Consider the following 22500-nt stretch of genomic DNA (forward strand, 5'->3'; position numbering starts at 1 on the left):
CAGACATGCCGAGGGGGGTGGCGGGGGCCGGTACGCACGGGCAGCTGAAATTCTGGCTTGCACCCGACGCGCTTCCGCGGCAAGCTCATTCAGGTTCCTGCAGCGACTTCCCCTCAGGTAAAGAGCAAAGGTGGGGTGGCTCTGTCGGATTACTTGTTCCACTTGCTTCGTGTTCGAAGCGTTGGGATCGGCGTAATCGTAAAGCTCCTGCATCGCCCTGACGTATTCGACGAGCGACTCGTTGGGAGCTTGGGTTCGGAGTTCCATTTCTCGCCGCATTCGCTGCTGGTAGTCATGAGGAAGGAGTTCCTCCCTAAACATACTCCGGAATTCAGCCGCTGTGCCACCTATCAAACGGTGCCACCGAGCGGCTTGGTCGACCAGTGGCACTGGTATAACTCTTTGCAGCATGTGGGCCTCGCTGCAGCCGTTGACTTGGCCGTACTGGTCTAACGCCAGGAGAAAGCTGTTGGCGCTCATTTGATCGCCGTAGCCGCTGTACGTTGGGATCGGTGTTCCGATCCGCGGGCTGGGTTGCAAGGACTGCAGCGCTTGCTGGTATACGCTGGCGAGGACTCCTGCGAGGTCTGCGGCGTTTGCCGTTGCCTCGCTCTCGGGTGCAGCGACGAGTGGCGAAATCGTCGGCTGGGTTGGCGCGGCCCCTGTGCTGCCGTTTGGCAGCTGCGAGATCGGACATGGCGTGCCTGGTGCTTCTTCCCAATCCGTTCGCGCATAGCGCAGGGGCGAGCCAACTCTTGAGGGTGGCGTTTCGCTGGCTGCTCCTGCAGTGGCGAAGCGTCCCGTCTGTTGAGCCGCGCTGGCGGCGAGCGAGCCGTGGGCCGGACTTCCCCTGTACCCGGGGCTGAGCTCTGCGAGCCACATCAGATCAGGCAGATTGCTCTGCTGGTCTAGTATTGTGTCCGGCGGTAGCGGGTAGCTCAAGTGCTTCTGCACGAGAGAACCACGTTGGGGCGCCAGTTGTGGGGGTATGCGAGGGGGACTTGTCTTCCGCCCCGCTCCTACTCCGCAGGTGCAGCGTCCTCGCCAGCGACCCGCGGAGGGGAACAAAGGGACAAAGACGGGGACGACACATAGTTACTACTCGAATGCTATTTATTGCACTTGCAAATAATACAGAGCATGCCGGCTAGCTATAAAACAACAAGGTTTTCCCTGTAAGGGCAAGGCTACGTAAGAAGGACTTTTGACTCACCGGCTGGGGAATGGGGGTGCGACTTCGGCGGCGGACATTTGCACGCACCGAGAATATGGCTGCCGGGATCTCCCGTGCGCGCCGCATTCTTCTACCACGGCGTTTGCCGCGGGAGGCGGCGAGAGCGTGCGCCGGTCGCTTCGCCGTTGAGAACCAGAAGATGGGCGGTCGTGCACGACGGGTCCTCCCGAGTGCGCTGCGTACTCCGTACCCGCTACCCCCCGGCATTTGCCGGGAGAGGCGGCGGGAGATGACCGCTCTCGTTGCCGGCTGGATCCAGAAGCTGAAACTATCTCGTCATCTCGCGGGAACCCGCGTACCATCTTGCCCTTCTGTCAGGCCCCATCCAAAAGGATAGGGTCGCCAGCAAGATCATCACCAGCGTTCTTTTGGGAAGACCCAATAAACATGTGGTCCCGGGCAAAGTCCTGTTCTGTGTTGTGTCGTACTTCGCATTACCACTTGGCGGCCGTGAGAACGGCTGCCCGTGGTGTGCGATCGCGGGAGCTTGGTGTTTGCGGCTTAGACCTCAGAGGAGGCCCCACACCATCTAGAAGGCATCGCCGTCGCTGTACCTGGAAAAACCTTGGCACCGTTCTAAACGTGTCAGAAAACAATTTGCCGGAAAAAATAACGACGTGATTTTGCATCAATATTGTGACGCAACCGTACTTTGCGCAGCGTTCAGTGTGATGCCCCACCATTTAGATTTCCATTTAGTATCAATATGCGAATTAAGTTGGGGGCTTGTTTCCGATAGGAATCGGAACCGACGACATGTGAACTTGCAATTGTATGCCGTTAATTGTATGTGTAGGTTTCGGCCGAGAAGTCCAACAGAGACTCCACTTTCATTTCCCCAAAAGCTTAACGAACTAAAGATGCTTAACCCTTTTCCAGACTCTGTGCCAATCCAATGCCAAAACCATTACATTAACAAAACCACGTCTTAACCAGGTTGGGCCGAGTTAAACCCCGAATAATTTTACGCGATAGCGTCTACAGCTCGTTCCGCCGAAAGGGCGCCATTGTCGTGACCTGTCAGTCACCAAACGTGCCAGAAAAACACGCACGCTATCTATCAACCCTTGCTTAAGGGTCTCCCAAGAATTTTAGAAGTGCGAGTCAGCTGATTATGCGCTTTCACAATAGCTCAGCAAGAGGCATGAACCTGATCATTGGAAGACGTGTTTCGAAGTTCGCATTTTTTTTTTTATGCCAGGAATTTGCGTATAAAGGCGTACCCTTTGCCAGAAGTTTAAAATCCAGGGAGCCTGCTTTTTAGCCATGTAGGGGGAGGGGGGGGGGGGGGGAGGGAGGAGGGGACAAGACAAAAAATCTTCTCACCTTCAGGAGATTTACGACACTGGGCGTGTAATACGAGTCACATGGTGCGGCACACGAGAAAACGCTTTGGCTTCGAACTTTTGACAAAGTGTGTACCCATTTCTCTCAGATTCTCGTAATTTTAAGCAACTTAATGAAAAAATTAACATTCACGTTTTATTGCATAGTCATCCTTGAAAATAGTATGGAAGCAGCTAGGCATTAAACTGCTTTGTGTACTCGTCTGTATTGCATTTTGTCGTATCCCATCATTTCTGCATTTTTGTTCGGTGATTTTTTTTTTTCAGCTCTGTGCACAACTCATTATAATAGCAGTTCGTCACACGCAGGCTGCAGCATACTGGCTTGGAGCAGTATCAAACCAATATTTTCGCGCTGTGCACATTATCAGGTGATTATACACAGCTATGTGCCTGAACCATCAGATATAATACAAAAAATATTGCACATGCGTACTGCAGAGTTCAATACCCTGTTTAGCCTTTCCCTCCGCATTTATTATTCATTTATCCGCATACTTCGCCCAAGAATGTGTCTCACATGACGACACATCCCATCACATCATTTCATTTCATTTTTATTTCCTTAAAGACCCCTTTTGAGGGGCATTACATAATAGGATCATATTAGGATTTATAAAAATGTGGAGGCAAAATTACGAAAAAATTATGAGGGACACCTAAGCTCCGCCTTTAGGGGTATAACGCGATAGCGTAGGCTACCAGCCCACATATAAAGCTCGGCTGCAACCAAGCCGTATGAGCGTGCCTGCGGGGTCTGGGGGCAACGTGAATGCAACGGTCACGCACCCATGTGAAAGGAGAGGCCCGATTTGGCAGCTCCTGCCGAGTGTAATGCCAGGCAACCCTACATGCAGTTACTACTCAGCCATGTCAGCTGCCAGCTATCCACCTGTCAGCGTCATTCTCGGTATTTTTCGTTCACAACGAAAACGCCGGCGGACGGCCGGCGACGCCAGATTTTCGGTAAACGGGCCCTTTTCTCTCCTCGTTTCCATGCTGAGCTAAAGATGCAAACATCTAAAAAGCGATAATATTCGGAGGAAGAAATACAAACCATTAAAAAATTATTTCCCCATTTCTCTGCATTAAATTAATGGCAGCAATACGACCATATGACGAAAATACTTGGTCACTTTGGATGGAGCTAACTTTATAGGAGCACGCTACTAAGCTTACTTACTTTCAAACATACAAAGACATACCTATACTGTGCTAGCTTCTCTGCATATTTCCGTGGTCAACTTGGCAATAGCATGTATCGCCTATCCGCTCTGGTGACGCTTCACAGTTGACTCGTGGCATAGCTCGGTCAAGGCACGAAGGTCCTCGCTATGCCCAAGTCACACAGAGTGGGCCTTTGTGGCAGGGTCTTATAAGTAGCTATGATGAAAGAAAGGGTACGGTAGCAGTCTTGCAAGGACTTGGACACCTGGAGCGCATCATGAACGAAATGTATGGAGAAAGAATTGAAGGGGTGGGGTTAAAAAGAACACGATTCTAAATGTTGCAAATTTTTATTACATCTCGCGGGTCTACAAGACGATTGAGTGAGAGGGTTATACATTAATAATATCACTAACTGCAAGCGCAGCCGGCTGAAAAGTAAATGGTGACCTATAAACAAGGTACCTTGTTATACTGTGCTAACAAAAGCGCTGTGTTAGCAAATGTCTTGGAGTCTCAACACGAAAGAATGTGAGTAATGTAAACGGTTATTCAGAAATATTTAAAGCATTCTAACAGATTCTTGTGGGAATATTACTGTTTGACGAGGAGCCGATATGCTCCTCGTCAGAAGGCAAGCGGGCGATAATAATTCGCATTTGCATTCTGGACGAATCGAACAAGCGTTAAATAACAGAAAAAAAAGTTCATAATCGTTTGATGTTCATCATAAATGCAGTGTATTAAATTCATTTGACTTAGGACTGCATCACTGGGAAGCGGGTCACGACTACATTTCTTCTGTAATTATACTGTTTCAAAGTTATCCGTATACATATTGTCAATGACTAATATACCTGTTCTCAGCTTCAGGGCCGCACTGCTGCATTGGGTAAAAAAAAATATATATAAAAGAACGCCGCCCACAACTTCGTGATGGGCACTGAGGTTCCGGCGGTATTTGACAACCTACGTATCTATGTATATGAATAAAATAAATCTTTAAAAAATTACCTCTTGATATTCTCGTCGAAGAGAGTGAGGAGATATTCCAACCCTAATTCTCGAGCTGCAATATCCCGTACACTCCGACTAGCCTGAGTCCATTTTCGCTGCTGGCGCTGTATATCGGATCGTGGATTTCTTTCTTCTTCGGACAGCAGTGCGAAACAACAGTTTTCTTTTCTTTTGCAGCATTCGTTATTTTTTAAAGTTTTCTCATAAAAGGAAAGATTCACAGCGCTAACAAATAGACACTCGCAAATAGACACACTATTTGTCTATTTCTTAGCGCTGTGAACCTTTCCGTTTATGAGTAATTCACCAACTAGCCCAGCAACGAGTTTTATTTTAAAGTTTTGTTTACCGCTTTCCGTAATCACCCCTGTGGACAACTCTATCGGAGAGAAACGACCCGTACTTGCAGGTTGGGTGCGATGCGAAGTTCACGAATTCGCCAATTAAGATGATATTTCCTCAAATCGCTAGCAGATAACGCGATATCTGCTCGCTTAGCTTCTGGGATATCACGGCGCCCTACGCGGTGGCCGCGGACCAGTCGCACGCATTGTTTAAGGGAGCGTATACGAACGAACCTGCTGGACGAAGATGGACGATAACTGCGTCACTGTTGGAAACGACACCGGACAGCACTGGAACAAGGTGGGAAGCTGCACCCGTGTTGCGCAGCGGGTGCTTATTCTTTCGTGAACTTGTTTAGAGGTTGCCGTTTCGAGGTGTAAAGCCAGTGGTGGCGTTATGCAGAGCATCGTTTTGCAGAGTACTATGCGCAAGAGTTATAGGTGCAATCGAGCCCTCACTGTCCCCATGCAGTTGCCCGCTTCTGCCTGTTAAGGTGTCGTTTTTGAATTTCACTACGCCAGGCAGTTCGAGGCGTCGGGGATGCACGGTTTGCACCTGGAGGGAGATTTAAACGTCAAACTTCTGTGCTAAGCGTGGTGGTCGCCATGTGACTTTGGGGCATAGTCACGCAGGCCACCAAGTGGCCCGTCACCACTGCCAAGGCCAAGGTCACGTGAGGTGACGTCATTGTGACGTGAAAGTGAGGGCGCTAGAGGTACAGCCACTGTGCTAGAGGGGCGGTACGTGTATAAATAGGAGTCCCAGGGCTCCTGCTTAGGTTACAACACTGCGTGAGATAGAGGAGGACGAACACCCTGCTACAGTAGCGCGTCGGAATGAGGCCCTGAAAAGGCGGTGTGCCGAAGACACCGAAGAACGGGCTTCACGTTTGGAAATACGCACAATGTGTTTAATCCAAGCTTGGCAACGAGCGTAGTCATGTATGTACATGAAGCTTTCGCTACCCTCCAGGGTTAACCAAAGTTAAACCACCAGCTAATTTTCTCCATCTGAAACTGGCCGTCATCATAGCCGTTTGAGAATAAAACTGGCCATTTTCCTTCAGTTCCGGCAATACAGCAATCAAAACCTATAGGACATTAGAGCTTTCCTTTTATAGCTGATCCTTTTCTACTTTTTTTTTTTTTTTAGTGCACAGTGGTGCGAAAGAACTACTGTGCGCAGAGTGACATTACTCACGTTTGATACAAAAAGCAACAACAAAGAAACAAACAAAAAAATCCGCTAAGGCCAACGAAATGGGTACAACTGAAATTGAAGACCGTGAAGCAAAGTATGAAAAGGAAAATGATAGGTGTAACACGAAGAGAAAAGAGTGGTCCAGGAAACAAACACGATTTGATGGGGTCATACAAAACAAGAAGAAATAGACTTGGTATGACATGTAATTTGGAGGCATGATAACGGATGGTCTCATATGGTAACGAAGTGATTCCAAGGGAAGGCAAGCGTAGCGTGGGCCGGCCGGTGGGCAGGTGAGAGTAGGAAATTAGCAGGGATTATGTGGATGCAGCTGGCACACTACCGAGTTAATTGGAGGGATGTGAGAGCGATTTACCCTGCTAGGTACGCAGTTAGGCTGATGATGCTAGTATGGCGATGCACAGCGGACGAGATGCGCATGCACCTTACGCTATCGCTGGCCTTGGCAACGCTGATGTGATTTATTTACGCGTAAAATACCGTGATGCACCACAGTTCGGAAGAGCGGAAATACAAAAATAAAATAAAATAATAAAGACGGCCGTGAGTTGACGTATCCTATGGGTGCGAATTTTATAGGGAGCTCATCACTACCATGCACCTGATGGCCAAAGTGCGCAACTCTGCGACGGTAAATAAACTCCACATGAACATTACCCTATCTTTTGCCTCGTTTTCTTATATTAGCTCCTTAAACTATTGGCAGGGTGACAATCTAATCCCTTGTTCCCATAACATTAACACCAACTATATAAACGTGGTAAAGTTAATTGATAAAGCTTCAAAAGTTGTTTACGTCGTCATATAAGCACCCCCCCCCCCCCCCCCCTTCTTTTTTTTTTTTTCGGGGAAAGCTTGGTGTATGACTAAAAATTGGTAAAACACATTTGCGACATGACTGAACGGTGGAGCCCCTGTCCCGTCAAGGCTATATATTAACAGCTGTTTTCACAACAGCAGGACGGAATAGCATACCCGAAATTCTGCGGTGCTTTATGTGTGCCCTCCAGCAGAGGTAGCGTGATTAGACTAGTAAAAAAAAAATTACCTAGTAGATGGTGCTGAAAAATTAATTAAAAGTCTTAGGTGAGGCCTGTGTGCTATTGAAACCAATAAGCACTGTGAACAATGATGCGTTATACGCATGTATATAAACCAGGTGCCGTTAGTATTCTTTTCTCAGCGGTTCGATAAGAGCCTTTCTCTTTGTTTACGGCGAGCTCGAGTCAGCGAACTCTAAGCACTTGAGAAATGGGGCAGTAACCGGAATTCCCCTTCTTTCCCCTGACTTATTGCTATTCTTTTGCGCCGGCAGAGCAGAACGCACTGGCACGGGTGTCAGAGAAAAATAGTTTGAAAGCTGTACTAATAGCCTTTCTCCTGAAAGGGCAATATCTGATGCGCTAACTGGTTCTCCGCACTCAGCGAGCAGTAGCGATGAACATTTTCAGGGGGAACGTGTACGCGCGTTGAGCTCTTGCAGCCGAATTGTTAGACTATCTGGCGTATACATTAAACCGCTACCTGCTTTTTACTGCGTGGCTATCTGTCCTCTACGCGTTGTGGCTGTGTCTGTCATACCGGCTGCGTATTGAAGAAGGGCACGGTCGAAGTAATTGATTTGAACTGCAAACGTGCCAAAAACACAACCACGCGATCATCACAATTTGCATTGCTCTACACCACAAGTATACGTCTTTAAATACGTGTCTTCGAAGACAAAAACATTATGACACCATGTTGTAGTGTCCATTGAAGGAGGCGGTGAGTACAAAACAGGATGCATCGCTTGCATGGAATTGGAGTGAGTCCGTTATATTTTGTGACCATATTTTTTATTTTTGTTACTGAAACGGTTACAGCGCATACAGGTGCACACAGCAGATAAGCTGGAACGTAGGGATGTGTCGACAAAGTCGGGTTCAATGCGCTTAAATTCGCAGCTCATACGGCGTTGTGTGTGCATGTAGTACTGCTTGTCTATTGCTGCCTTCTAAGCGGACGAAGTTTAAACAAATAATAACTCCCAGACAGACGTACACACAAAAAAGTTGAAAGCCGCCACGAAGGTGGTGTCAACCAAGGGGTGCGAGAGCTCCACCCGGCTGCTGTCCGGACCGCAGCCCGCAAATCAAAGGAATTAAGAAATATCGTTTTCCCACAGAGACGACTTCGTAACAGCTTCTGGAAGAACGTCTCGGACCTTCTTGTCATCCGCACTTAACGCCCGCCTACGCCACAGCTATACGCCATAGTTATACGTAGCCTTCCTGCGCGGCGCTCGAAGTTGCCGCGCGACGTGTCCACCGTTCGCTTCGATGGCCGAAACAAAGGGGACTCTATCAAATGATATTGAAGCGCGCGGCGAGGCTCGCAGCGCCGGTGCAGGGCGCGTGTCGGCGGTCTTATCGAGGCGTCGACGGCCATCTCCATGACCCGTTGCTCGGGGAGGGAAGGCAAGCGGCTGCTTATCGAGCGTAGCTCGCCATGCAGTTTGGAGGCAGACCTCGACAGTGCCCGTGACATCGGCGGCGGGCGTCGCCAAGAAGCATTTCCGGACAGTGTCGGCGCCCGTGGATGTCATGTACCACAGCGCCGAGCACGTGTCCACCATCAGCGGCCGCTACGGCAAGGACGACGTTGAGGCAAGCACGCTTCCCGTTCTCTGTCGCGCTTTACGCCCTGCCAGTTGTACATTTGACAACACGGCACGCACGCTCGCGCCTTGCCGCTCGCTGTCAAATGCCCTACTGGCAATCTCAATAGCCCCTGTGGGGAGCGATCAGTAGCTGCTCCTGCAGAAATTCAGCTCTCACTGACCGCTTGTTACATGCACTTAGAACGCGCACCGTAAAACAGCCTCTTCGTCTCTTCGTTGATCTTAAGCGAATTCTTCGTGTCGATGCCGCTGACTGACCATGAAGCCTGCTTGTTTTCCAGAAGCTCTAGAAACTTGGGCGGTCGGTGTTAGAACTTAATATTTGTGCGCTTCACTCACCTCAGTGCTGTCGATAGGCAAACCTTGCCCAAAGCACTATGTCAATAGAGTCACTTGTATACCGGTCTGTGTATTTTGTGTCAAATGCATTGTTTATGCCGTCTTCTTACTACCCAAGGTTGAAAAATAGGGTCATCGTTTCTCGTGCTATTTGCTTTATTTTTGCATGTCGTTTTGGCCGTGGATTTTTCTGTTTTTTTTTTTTTTTTTTGTTCTTTCATGCGTGCGCTTTGAATCCATTATAAGCGTTCGTACTGCGTTTTGAACGCACTGCGAACTTGCTTTCAGTCCTGTCGGAGCCTGCTGAAACGATGAAGGCATGGAAATAATTGAAAAATAATGACTTGATTCTCGGGTTCATCGGCGCATTTCTTGCGACTTACCAAAACACGCGGGAAATTCTTTACAGTCGCATGCAGTAAGGAGTGCGCGCTCCGCCAGCCTACCGATGTATGTATTTGACTCGCTTGTGGAAGCTGGTTATTTTCGGTCGTAGTTTCCGCTACATAACCGCAGAAATGTGCTTAATAGTGCAGTTTAGTGCAGTGTAGTGCAGTGTAGTGTAGTGAAGCGTAGTGTGTTGGGGATTTAACATTCTGAAGTGATCCAGGCTATGCAGGACGCCGTAGTGGAGGCTCCGGATTAATTTCGATCTCCTGGGATTATTTAACCTATGCAGGCATCTATGAGACGTGGCCGCCTTTTGCGTGTTCCCTGCTTTAAAGAGCAGCCACCGTGGTCCTCCACATACAGCTGTCCGCGACTACAAGTTTTAAGTGCGTCCGTATGCTTTGTAGTTTTCTCGATGAACAAGCTGAGGATGTCATTTATGCAAATGCACCAAAACAGAAGATCGCTAATGAGGACGATTAATATAGTCGGCATGATTAGTAGCTTTAAGGTACGAAAAAAAAATTGACGTTCCAGACAGAGTGTACCGAAAATTTACACATAAAGTTGCTCTGTGTGTTTCTTTTTGAGCTGGTCTGTCTCAGTGCGTGTTCTTATACTTTCCGCCCTAAAAGATAACAGTTGTTGAGGAAGGGGAGGGGCGGATAGAGTGTTTTAGAAATAAAAACACCTGTAGAAACCTTCAAGAACCTTCAAGAAACCTTCCTCGCATGTCGGTGCGCGACGCTTAATGACATCATCTGTAGAAACACGCCCGGGATGAGAACAAATTGTTTATTGTTCCAGAGGTTTCGGTTGAATGGAGCGTTCAGAATACAACTTACTATAGCATATAGGATACAAAAAAAAAAAAAAAAGAAAGTGTATAGCATGCGCTGATTATGGGCCAATGTGCGCGACGCGTGTATTACTCCGGTGAACAATAAACGAAATCTGTGTTTGACAAATCGACTATACGAAATAAGCCAGAGGAATCGAAATTCTTGAGCTTGAAAGTACGTCTTTAACAGCGATTACATTCTACCCCGGAAGAATTGTGTGTGACGGTTACTCAAGATGTAAGTTGTGTTGGACTTTAAATTGAAATACGACATCGATATGAAGACACAGGTACGTTTTAACAGCGATACGTACCAGACCTCGGGCGTGAGCGCGGAACCCGACAAAAGTGGCATTTACGAATATAAGTTCCCGATTCCTGTGCGCCTGTCTCTACACTTACAGTGGACGCTCCTTTTTTCATCACTGTATCACCACTCATTTATTGTTTTGTTCACCATCTTCTATTTTTGAGTCACATTACCATCCTTTTAAATGTAAGCACTTTTTCGGTCACGTAGTGTATTCAACTACGGGCATTCGTTAATACCACTCACAATAACTGACTGAAACACTTGGCCTTCGCGTGTCGCAACTGCCACTAATCCTGAAAAAGTTTACAATCGGATGTCTGCTGTCATAATTACTGCCTGACTTCCTTGGGTAGTTTTGCTATAATATCAATGCATTTTTTTAACGCTGGTTCTCGTTGCTCCATATGGTTTCTGTTGGTTATATTGTTTTTCAGTAATATTTTGAGATTGTCTGCTGCTCTGTTCGTACGTATGTTTGTTTTTTGTTTTTCATTTTCATCTTCGCCCTTTGACTAACGCGTTAAAATCAATTAGAGATTTTATTTCATTGTCACGTCAGGTCTTTTCAGTGTCGACCTTTTTATTTTTTCGGCTTTCCATTGATTTTTTGTGGTTTCAGCGTTTGCTGTTTTGATATATTTATTGCCTGACCCCCTCCCCCTATGCCATACCCTCGACTATGAGGACCTTTAGGGGTAATTTGTATAAATAAATAACTACAAGGAAAACAAAACAACAGTAACCACTGGCGCACTACTTTTACATAAAGAACTCAGATTTCATACTCTCTTCTTCTCTCTCCACATTCGCTTCCCGACGTGTAGGTACAACATACCACGCGTTGCCTGGTTAACCTGCTTCTCTTTCCTTTCGTCGCTTTATCAAGCGGGGGAAACGATGGAATGGGGAGAAGAGACTGCTACGGGTATTTCCCTATGGGAAGGGAATTTTTGATATCCACTATCGGCAGATGTTTTCATTCGATGGTTGTTTTAAAGTAGACATTAATTATGGACATCCACCTCTCATCTACAACGATCGCGTCCGGATTCTGAGCTCGCCCACTGGTTCGTTGCTGCAATGGTGCCTCTATGCACGTGCACCTGGTGCCAGCTATAGGATGATAATTACGCCATTCAGCCCGACAACGTCTGTTTCATAGCCTTGTGATGTTGCTGCGGATGACAGCAGTCCTGGATACGCTCTTGCCTTGCTTCAGGTCACCGACCAGAGCCGAGTGGCGCGTGCAACTTTCGTTGTCATGTCATTAATTTTGAGGAAAGAAAAGACACGGTAGCGGGCTCACTTCTCGGTGAACACCTCACCAGTGCCGTAAGAGACGGGGAACAGGAGGGAATGGAAGAAGAAAGAGAGAAAGAGAGGCTATAGGGGAGGACTTCGGAATAAATGTCGCTCCTTAGGGTTCTTTAATGTGCACTGACATCGCGCAGCACGCCGTCGTCTTTTGCGCTTTGCCTCCATCGAAATGCGTGCGCCGCGACCGGGCTTTGATACCGCGTCCTCGTGTCGAAGCGCCTGTCTGGCGCTTCCTGAAAGGCCCTTAAAGGCCCTTAAAGGCCCTGAAAGGCCCTCAGAGGCCCAGTAGCAACCTTAGTGTGGATACGCCCGGACGATACCTTGAAGAACAGGATCAACGAAGAGGTGAAACGAAAGAATAAGTTACTCTTGCTGTTAACAAAACGACGCGCAGTTTTGTTCAGAATGTCATCAAACAGCATTTCTGCATTCTGAGGCTTCTGCGTGGCGAAGCCGCAAATTCAGCAAGCGACGGTGCGATTTATGCACAACCAAAACTACTAGCCATTGAGAGTAGACAGTCTGATAAAACAGAGCTATAATCTGATTTGGGGCGCTGACGCACAGTGAACTTGAGATGCCGCGAAAAGCCCGCATGGTGCAACGAATCCGACCTGGGCAGAGCTTGCAGTGCACCACCTCCTCTTCGCCTTCCCTACAGACGCGCGCACGCGTAAACACTTTCAACCATATTTTTTTTTTCATTTTTTTTTAACTGTAGCATCGCAAATAACCGATATGCGTGTGAGGTGAACTGCGCGGACTTGTATGCTGGCTAGATGAAATTCCTCAGCATTCTGCCTGCCTCAGTTGTAGGCTTCGTTTTAATTATATAGTTACTTAGCCGGTCGTTAGCAAATAGGTTTTTAAGATATTTAAAATGATTTTTTTTTCGGAGCTACTACCACATGGTGTGAGGCAGCATGAAAATAGGCTTTTGTGCCCATCAGCTTTCGTTACAAGTCGAATGACAATTGATATCGAACTTATTGTTTATCCTTTTGTTATGTTTTCCTCGAGCGCTGAACTGCAACCTAAGTGAACTATTTTATGGCTTACAATTTGATTCCGACGACCTCTGGCGCTGCATGGTTATACACAAACACAACACACACACAAGAGAATTAAACCAAGACGTTCACACCGATGATGCGCTCAATACCAACTGCCTGTTATTTGGGATACGAAGAAGAAGAATGTATCACAAAAAACGTAGGGTTACAATAATAACAAGAAGAAGTAAAAAAAAGATTAAAAAAAAGGGCGAAGAAATTCAGAAGGAAAAAATTAAATGAAAATAAAACGAAAATAATGGCAAATTGCGTCTAACTTCTTGTCATATTGTCCGAACGAAGCAGTATCACCTCCTTGCTGTTGAGCGCCACCGACGGAACACTCACGCATTCCCCTTCTTCCCCCGAAATCATCTTGAATGCTTCGATAATCTGTCTTTTAAAACTGTCTTTTGTGCCTGCCAGCACCTTGGTTTCGGTGAACCTTGGTACACAATGGGTACCCTTTGAGTCCTGTTGATCGTCTTCCGTTTTACAACGGGAGCAATGGGTCGCCAAGTTTCCTGGAGCCGACAATGCAGCACACGAATTTCTATGTTCCCTTAGCCTTTCTTGAGGCATCGGCCTGTTTGCCCCACATAGGCCTTCCCACATGTCAGGGGGATCTTGTACTCGACACCTGTGCGGCATTTGACAAAGCGTTCCCTGTGCGTTGTACTCCGCATCCTTCCTTAGTCTCGCTCGTTTCATTCACCTTCTTGCACATACTTTTTAACTTGTTCGGTGCAGACAGCACTACCCTAATTTCAAATCGGCTGGCTATCTTCTAAAGACTGTATGATATGCCATGTACATACGTATAGGGCAGGACAATAACCTGTCTTCTCTTTTCACTCTCTTTACGGTCTCTTGTTCGGGGTCGTATATTCTTCAAACAGCCTTCAGCCGCATATATCAGTATGCTCCTCGGATATCCGCTTCGTTTAAGCCTCTCAATCTGCATGTTGACACTGTCGCCCATCAAGTGCGGGCAGGATTTGATCAGCGCCTGCCGTAAACACGAGACAGCCAGCCCCCGCTTGATCAACTTAGTATGACCAGAGTCGTATGAAAGAGGGCCTTTTGCCCCTCGTGACGAGGGAAGTGTTTTGGAGCAAAAAGATGGAATTTGCATAGGATCTTCAATTGCTCCTATATTGAGTGACCTATTCCTTGCTAAGGGTGATAGGACACTTTTTAATCGCATGAATGAAGCTGGAGTTGCTAAGGCATTTCGATATGTCGATGATTTTTGGTTTGCCTGCGGTATGAAGAATTTACACGAAAAGGAAGGTTGAGAGCATTGTGGCACTATTCCGTAAAGCACATCCGGGGCTTGAGTTCACCTTTGAGCTACTAGAAAATGAACAGATCCAGTACTTGGATATCAGACTTGCGCTTCACAAAGACCACACGTGTTGGTTTGATAGGGCACGAGGGGCAAAAGGTTTTCTTCCATACGACTGCGGTCATACTAAGTTGATCAAGCGGGGGCTGGTTGTCTCGTGTTTACGGCAGGCGCTGTTCAAATCCTGCCCGCACTTGATGGGCGACAGTGTCAACATACATAGAGACTGAGAGGTTGACACGAAGCGGATATCAGAGGAACATGCTGATATCTGCTGCTGAAAGCTGTTTGAAGAATATGCAACCCCGTAAAGAGAGTGAAAAGAGAAGACAGGTTGTTGTCCTACCCTACGTACATGGCATATCACACTGTCTTAAGAAGATAGCCAGCCGATTTGAAATTAGGGTCGTGATGTCTGCACTGAACAAGTTAAAAATTATGTGCAGGAAGGTGAATGGAACGAGCGAGACTAAGGAAGGATGCGGAGTATACTGCACAGGGAACGCTTTGTCAAATGCCGCACAGGTGTTGTGTACAAGATCCCCCTGACATGTGGGAAGGCCTATGTGGGGCAAACAGGCCGATGCTTCAATGAAAGGCTAAGGGAACATAGAAATTCGTGTGCCGCATTGTCGGCTCCAGGAAACCTGGCGACCTATTGCTCTCGTTGTAAAACGGAAGACGATCAACAGGACTTGAGGGGTACCCATTGTGTACCAAGGTTCACCGAAACCAAGGTGCTGGCAGGCGCTAAAGACAGCTTTAAAAGACAGATTATCGAAGCATTCAAGATGATTTCGGGGGAAGAAGGGGAATGCGTGAGTGTTCTGTCGGTGACGCTCAACAGCAAGGAGGTGATACTTCTCCGTTTGGACAATGTGACAAGAAGTTAGACGCAATTTGTCATTATTTTCGTTTTATTTTCATTTAATTTTTTCCTTCTGAATTTCTTCGCCTTTTTTCTGAATCTTTTGTTTACTTTTTCTTCTTATTACTGTAACCCTACGTGTTTTGTGATGCATTCTTCTTCTTCGTACCACAAATAACAGGCAGTTGGTAGCGAGCGCATGATCGATGTGAACGTCTTGGTTTAATTCTCTTGTGTGTGTGTGTTGTGTTTGTGTATAATCATGCAGCGCCAGAGGTCGTCGGAGTCGCATAGCCAACTAACCCGCTAGAAAGTACTACTGAGTATTACAATTTGATGTTTCATTGCTACTTGGAATGCCATCATTGTTTCGCGATCTGCGGGCTCTTTAGAAACAAAAGAAAGACAAAAAAATTCCCCGCATAATGTTACACCTAGTCCCCGACTGATTGCACCCAGTTAACCGTACTTGTTCGAATTCACAGGCTGCCAATCAAAACGGCTACGAGGACATTCGACTGCTTTATTCCTCTATCAGCCGAATTATTGCCCACATTCTGTGCAAATACGATAACAGCACAAGATAACGAAGCGGAGAAGATAAGTTTGTGTACTCCGGTGCATACAGGCACCGCTTGCATGACAGATTACCTGTATATATTGATAACGGTCTGAAAGAACGAGTATTGCGAACTCCCAGAAGCGAATCTATAGACGGCCCAGCAAATGTTCCTATAGAACCCTATGATATGATGCTCTCGGGACAAGACATTCGGTGTTGCGACGCTTCGCGATAAAAACCACCTTTTTCTTGCTGTTCTGCTAGGAGCCTTTCAGTTACTGCGCGTGGAAGCGGCTTAATTGGTATGCACTGGGAAATCTCCTTATCTCAAGGATCTGATGTTCGAGGTACTATCGAATTCATGTCGTTCGGAACGTCGCCTTTAGAAACGTTCATATCGACCAAGGCCTAGATATCCCTACTTGACAACATGCGTACTGAGAGCGTGCACGTGCTATACTCTGACGCGCTGGGCGTGCTCTCGGAAAAGAGATTTTTTTGCTCCCGGATGTGTTGCTAAACGCGAGTGCGGAAGTGTGCAGAGAGATCACTCCGTCTAAAAGCCTTCACCGTAACACAGAACTGAGAAACGTAACTTAGAAATGTGTCGGAAGAAAATACCCCATTAAATAAGACAAACTTGTCTCCATTGTGATTCGAAACCAGGTCCTCTGCTTGAAAGGGAGGCACGTAACGCATATACCGCGAAAGGTCTTTTTTTTTTTTTTTCTCATACATGCTATTTACTAAACGCAGTTATGTAGAGTAGGGGCATGTCGTTTGCACCGAGCGTGCTAGAAGGGCACCCACTGAGAGCTTTTCGGTCACCATTGAATGACTTTGGTGTCGCTTACTAACGTGTGTTCGGGATGTCTGCTGATCTTACCGTAATAAAAAAATTAAAATTTAAATAATTTAAAAGCGAAATATTAAAAAAAAAATCGCAGAATGAAAAGACGCTGTTAAATGCACTATTGCATCTACTGTTAGGCAAAGTTAAAGCATTCGGCTAATTTAATTTTAAGCAAGATCCACTGCGTATATCTCGGCAGCACCTGTGGACCGTGTCTGATAGGGCAGACATGTAATTTTTGCTAACGTTTACCGTGACCTTTAAACTTTTTTTTTGCATGCCTGTACATCCACTACAGTAACGAAATTGTTTTGGATACAAGTGCTGTACTCATAACTGGTTTAGAAATCTATGTGATTTTAAGAGAAGCTTCTAAGAATAGGGGTTCCATCTACTCATAACGAAGAGTCATTAGATGGGTGTAAGAGGAAATCTGCGCTACGATTTATTTATTATTGGTTTGGTTTGCGGGGTTTAACGTCCCAAAGCAACTCAGGCTATGAGAGACGCCGTAGTGGAGGACTCTGAAAATTTAGACCATCTGGGGTTCTTTAACGTGCACTGACATCGCACAGCACACGGGCGCCTTGCTTTTCGCCTCCACCGGTTAATTATTGGAGTTCAACGCTTAAGAGCCAAGGGAGCGGCTATGAGGCCCACCATAATGGAAGGAATCCGGATTACCATAAATTATTTGGCTTCGTTTAGAATGCCCATTCTCTAATTACACGAACATTTCTTAATTTCAGTTCTGCCGAAATGCGGCTGCCGCGGCGGGCATCGAACCATATGACCATGTGGTCTGTGTACGAGGCTAGCGCGGTGCAGGCTTCCGCAACAAGTGGAGAATATTGTCACAGGTTCTTTCGGTGACCTGAGGCGGCAGTCCTGAAGGACAGGGTCAAAGGACAAGGCCGGGGCGTTCAGGCGCAAGAGGCAGAAACAAGAGCTTGAGCCAGGCAAAGCGGTGGCGGCCGATTCCTTGATTCCACGCGCACTCCGCGTGATCTTCCTCTTCTCCCTCTATGTCGCCAACCCGCCCCATGGAGGCAGCAGCAAATATTGTTACCACGGGTGACAATGTACTTTCCCCTCTGAAAGGCGCATTGTCCCGATGAGCATTCCGGTATAACTGAAACGTTAATGCGTAAGCAGAGCGCAGAGTCAGAATACGTGGTCTTATCGTTCAGAGTAAGGTTTGAGGCGAAACAAGTGCACAACTTTGGAATGAAGGGGCCGACGAGATGTGCTTGGTACAATTGGAAGAACGTCGCCTATACAGCGAATGACCTCGTATGGGCCAAAGTAACGTTTTAGGAGCTTCTCGCTGAGACCGCGACGGCGAACGAAAGTTCACATCCGCACTCTATCACCAGGGTCGAAATGAAAGTCACGATGCCGGAGGTTGTACCTGCGTGCATCGACGCGCTGACGCTCTTGGATGCGTAATCTTGCCAGCTGTCGGGCTCTTGCGTGCGCTGGGTCACGAGTTGAACATCGTTGTAAGAGTAGGCCTCTGGCTCATGGGGAAGCATAGCATAGTATTCACCTCTCGGCCATGCACCAGGATGAACGGCGAAAACCCAGTTGTTTCTTGAGTTGAGGTATTGTAAGCGAAAGTTACATAGAGAAGAATGTCGTCCCATGTATGGTGCTCGAAGTCCACATACATAGAGATCATGTCGGCCATAGTCTTATTAAGGCGCTCAGTGAGCCCGTTCGTTTTGGGGTGGTATGCAGTAGTTCTGCGGTGGTGCGCGTAACTTAAACGTGTAATCTCTGCCATGTGTTAGGACATGAACGTGGCACCGCAATCAGTGACCAAGACCTCGGGAGCACTGTGGCGGAGGGCGATGCGAAACATCGCTGCATCGACGAAAAACATTGCTACGTCAGCCACTATAGCAGAAGGCAAAGCTCGCGATTGTACATACCGCGTCAGGTGATCTGTGGCAACAGCCAGTGCTGTCTCGAGTTGGACGTATAGGAAAAGGTCCAAGGAGGTCCATGCCAACTGGCTGGAACGGAGTCATAGGCGGCGGGATGGGATGAAGATGACCTGCAGGTTGTACGGGCGGAGTCTTACCTCTTTGACATTCACGGCAGGTCCTGGTATAGTGACGGACGGTCTTAGCCAGTTGAGTTTACTAGAGCTCAGAGCGAATTCATGCGAGTATACGGTTGTACCCCAAATGTCCGGACTTTGGGCCATCGTGACAGGCCTCTATAATTTCACTGCGTAGGTCAGTCGGAACAACCAGTAGCCAAGACCTCGCAACCGCTGCGAAGTTCCTTTTGTATAAAACGTTGTTGCGAAGGCGTAAAGCGGGTAGAACACGCAGGAAGACGCGTGGTATGGTGCCTTCTTGATCTTCCAGATGGACGATTACTTCACAGAGTTCAGTGTCGTGTCGCTGCCGCACTGCCATGTCGACATCGCTACGTCAGCCACTGTTGTCCTAAAGAAACGTCTTCATACTCATCGTATTGGCCGTCGGATGCTGATTCAATAGAGACTCTCCGAGAGGCAGTCGGCATCGCGGTGACTGCGACCGGGCGTATAAACTATAGCGTCGAATTCTTGCAACCGAATTCTTGCACCGTGCAAGTAGCCCTTACGTGTCTCTCAGAGTGCTGAGAGTGGTGGTCGGTAACCACCTGAAATGGGCGTTCGTGTAAGTAGGGCATGAACTTAGTAATCGCCCAAACTACTACGACACATTCTTTTTCATTGGTTGTGTAGCTAGCCTCTGCCTTGAATATTGTCCGACTAGCGTACGCGATTACACGCTTGGTGCCGTTCTGTTTCTAAAGGAGCACGACTCGGAGGCCGTGTTGCCAGCGTTCATGCGAACTTAGTCTCAGCATCCTGGTCAAAGTGCCCGAGTACAGGGGAGGCCTGTAAGCTCTGTTTAAGGCTGTCAAGTACACGGTGCCGTTCATCCAACCACTGGAAGGCGATGTTCTCCTTCGTGAGGTTCTCCTTCGCCCTCATTTAGACCGTATACGCTAAATGAATCACTACAAAAGGACGCTGAACCTTCGCTTGACAGCAGTGCTTAGAAAAAAAAAACAAAAAAAAAAAAACAAAAAAAAAACCTCTAAAAGCACTTTTTTTTTTTTGCTACCATGCCGGATGGGATGCTGCGCTACATTGGACGCCGAGATTTTGTGGAGTGCGCGTGACAAACACGCGTGTCTATCTCGTGAATAATCACTATAGTACGCCTTCTTTCCGAAGCAAGCATGGGGACATAGCAAGCATGGGGAATACATTATTCGAACGTATTCAGGTGTATATGGCGGCTTCAGAAAACGTAACACACATCAGATTAACGCGCTGTACTGCATGACTGTTGAGACAGCGAAACTAGTTACTCGCTTTGAACTGCATGCCAATGGAAGAGCAATAGAAACTGCCGACAATGGACTTTTGTTTCTCCTAAACTCAGCAAATTTTCGCTACAGATAGACTCCCGTGAATTCATTCTTTTAGGCGATACCAACCCCAAGGGTCATTCTTTATCCTCGCATGTGGAGTAAAAATAATGGCGCTTGTTGGATTTATCGGCAATGCTCATCGCATTTTCATCCTCCTGAGCATCGCAAAATTGCCCTGCTTGCTTCCCAGACATTCCCGTTGTTTGACTCAGCAACATACGAGCTCAGAACGACGCCGCGCAAACAACATCGCCTTAGTGACAGCTGGATCGTGAGAGGCACCGACTTCGTCACAGGCCCAGACGCCACAGGTTCAAGGGGCAATGGTTACGCCGTGGCGACACTCAAGTCGAAACAAAGCTGTTATTTTGTGAGGCTACTGCGCGCAAAGTTTCGCCTTATCTTCAACGCCGTAGATAGAGTGGTCGAACTACACACAGCGACTTTCGTCATCTTCTCTGGAACGCGGAGGCCTTCGTCAGGGCAGCTTTGTTCTTGGCGCGCCTCAGAAAGTCCTGTTGCATAAAGAAAGCAATTTTAGTTGCTCCTTGGCACCAGTGAATCTTGTGGCGGTCGTTAGAGGAAGCTCTATCCTCGTCGGCCAGTTCGACATCTCCAATTTGTCGTCATCAGATGGCTGTAAATGAGGAAGGTCTGAGGCTATATTTGCTTGAAAAGTAACAAAACGGGAGTACCAGCAAATACGAAACACATGTACACAAGAAGAGAGGTTAGACACAGACGGCGCTGTTGCATGTCAGATGGCTTGCCATATCTTTCATTCTTTGAATATTTGGCTCAGGCATATTGTCAGTAAATAGGAGAAATCGTACTCGATGAAAAGAAAAACGACGCGCGCGAGAAATTTCTTTTTTCTTTTCTGCGTTCAGAGTCAGAGCAAATCTTTATGGGTTTTTGCACATACCGCAGGAATGAAGATGATAAATATGGGCGAAATTAAAAATTTAGTGAGTCAATGAGAGATTTAACGGGTCGAAGATATAGGGATAACAAACTACATAATGAGTCGCTAAAGCCGTAATTAATATTTTCTCTTCAGAGGCTGCCGCTTCCAGCCGCTTTTTTTTTTCTTAGTTGGAATCTTTAGGACTGAAACTATCTGACCGCCGACAATGTGTGCAGTGACACGATTCACCAGGCTGCAACCAGATCCTAGGCAGACCATAGGCTGATTATTCAGGCTGTAACCAGATCCCTAGCTGTTCGCACTTTCTACCCATCCTCATACCTAGGAATTTGCGGTAGAAGTGACCGTGCTGTCATTGTACTACCAACAAAATGACTGAAAGAGTTACTGCTAACTACTAAGTAAGTTATCATTTTATGGGAAAATCTAGAAAGCTATTTATCCAGCCTAAGGATTTTGAAGCAGCTATTTGATAAAAATATCAATGGGTATTTGCCTTGCACTCTTCGCGTGAATACAACACTAATATGTTCCCTGTGCACAAGATACAATGCCAACCCTGTTTATTATTAACTTTTCCCATTTGTAAACAGAATTGGGGCCGTTTTTGAACTTTCTAACGAAACGATTGCATTAATTTTCACTGCGTATGACATCTCCTCCCCTCCTTTTCCCACTGTCGTAAACCTAATCATGACACTGTAAAAAACGAAACAAAAACGTTGAAACCGTCATACCATAAATGTTTGAAGCACACAGTTTTAGAACCCTTTCCTTGATCATTAGAAGAACAGGACATAAGAATAGTACATTTAACCAGGAGGAGTCTATATCTACAATAATAAGGAAAGAAGTTGACGGTCGTGATGGTTACATACTCGGCAATATGAAATTCAGTGTAGCCCTGCAGATATTACGGTTTTGTCATATGCTAAGATGAAAAATTTGAGGGAGAAACGCATATGTGCGCATTTAAATCCTACTCTTTAGTTTCCTCACACATAATCACCCTTCAGCTGACATTCCTTTCCCAGTTCTTGATTGTCGCAAAGGAGTTCTGAGATTTGAGAAGCGGCAGATGTTTTCAGGTGCCCGACCAACGCCCCGTTCTGAAAGGCAAGGTCTAAGCAGGAGTTGCGCGAGGTTCTGACAGCAGAGGGAGGGGTCGCCGCGCCTCGTCGACATCGTATCAGGCGCCACCTAGTCAGCGGGGGCACGTTTCTCTTCAGCGTATTCGCAAAGCACACGGACGCCAC

The 22500-nt window shown here is 47.0% G+C and overlaps 1 protein-coding gene across 2 annotated transcripts in view; it reads left to right on the plus strand.

Annotated features, from left to right (window-relative positions):
- Window positions 1-5294: 5294 nt before the first annotated feature.
- LOC146205951 (uncharacterized) overlaps window positions 5295-22500 on the plus strand; it is an 84850-nt gene continuing 67644 nt past the window's right edge. Inside the window, exon 1 of one of the 2 annotated variants that reach the window (XM_084586973.1) lies at window positions 5295-5409. In XM_084586973.1, the coding sequence (XP_084443099.1) occupies window positions 5356-5409 (54 nt within the window). In that variant the 5' untranslated portion in view covers window positions 5295-5355. Of the gene's footprint in view, window positions 5410-8833; window positions 8979-22500 lie in introns of those variants that run through there. The other variant, XM_084586972.1, reaches the window with a different exon arrangement.

Source organism: Amblyomma maculatum, chromosome 1 (genome assembly GCF_055883805.1).
Source record: "Amblyomma maculatum isolate TAMU_Amacu chromosome 1, ASM5588380v1, whole genome shotgun sequence".
Classification (NCBI taxonomy): Eukaryota; Metazoa; Arthropoda; class Arachnida; order Ixodida; family Ixodidae; genus Amblyomma; species Amblyomma maculatum.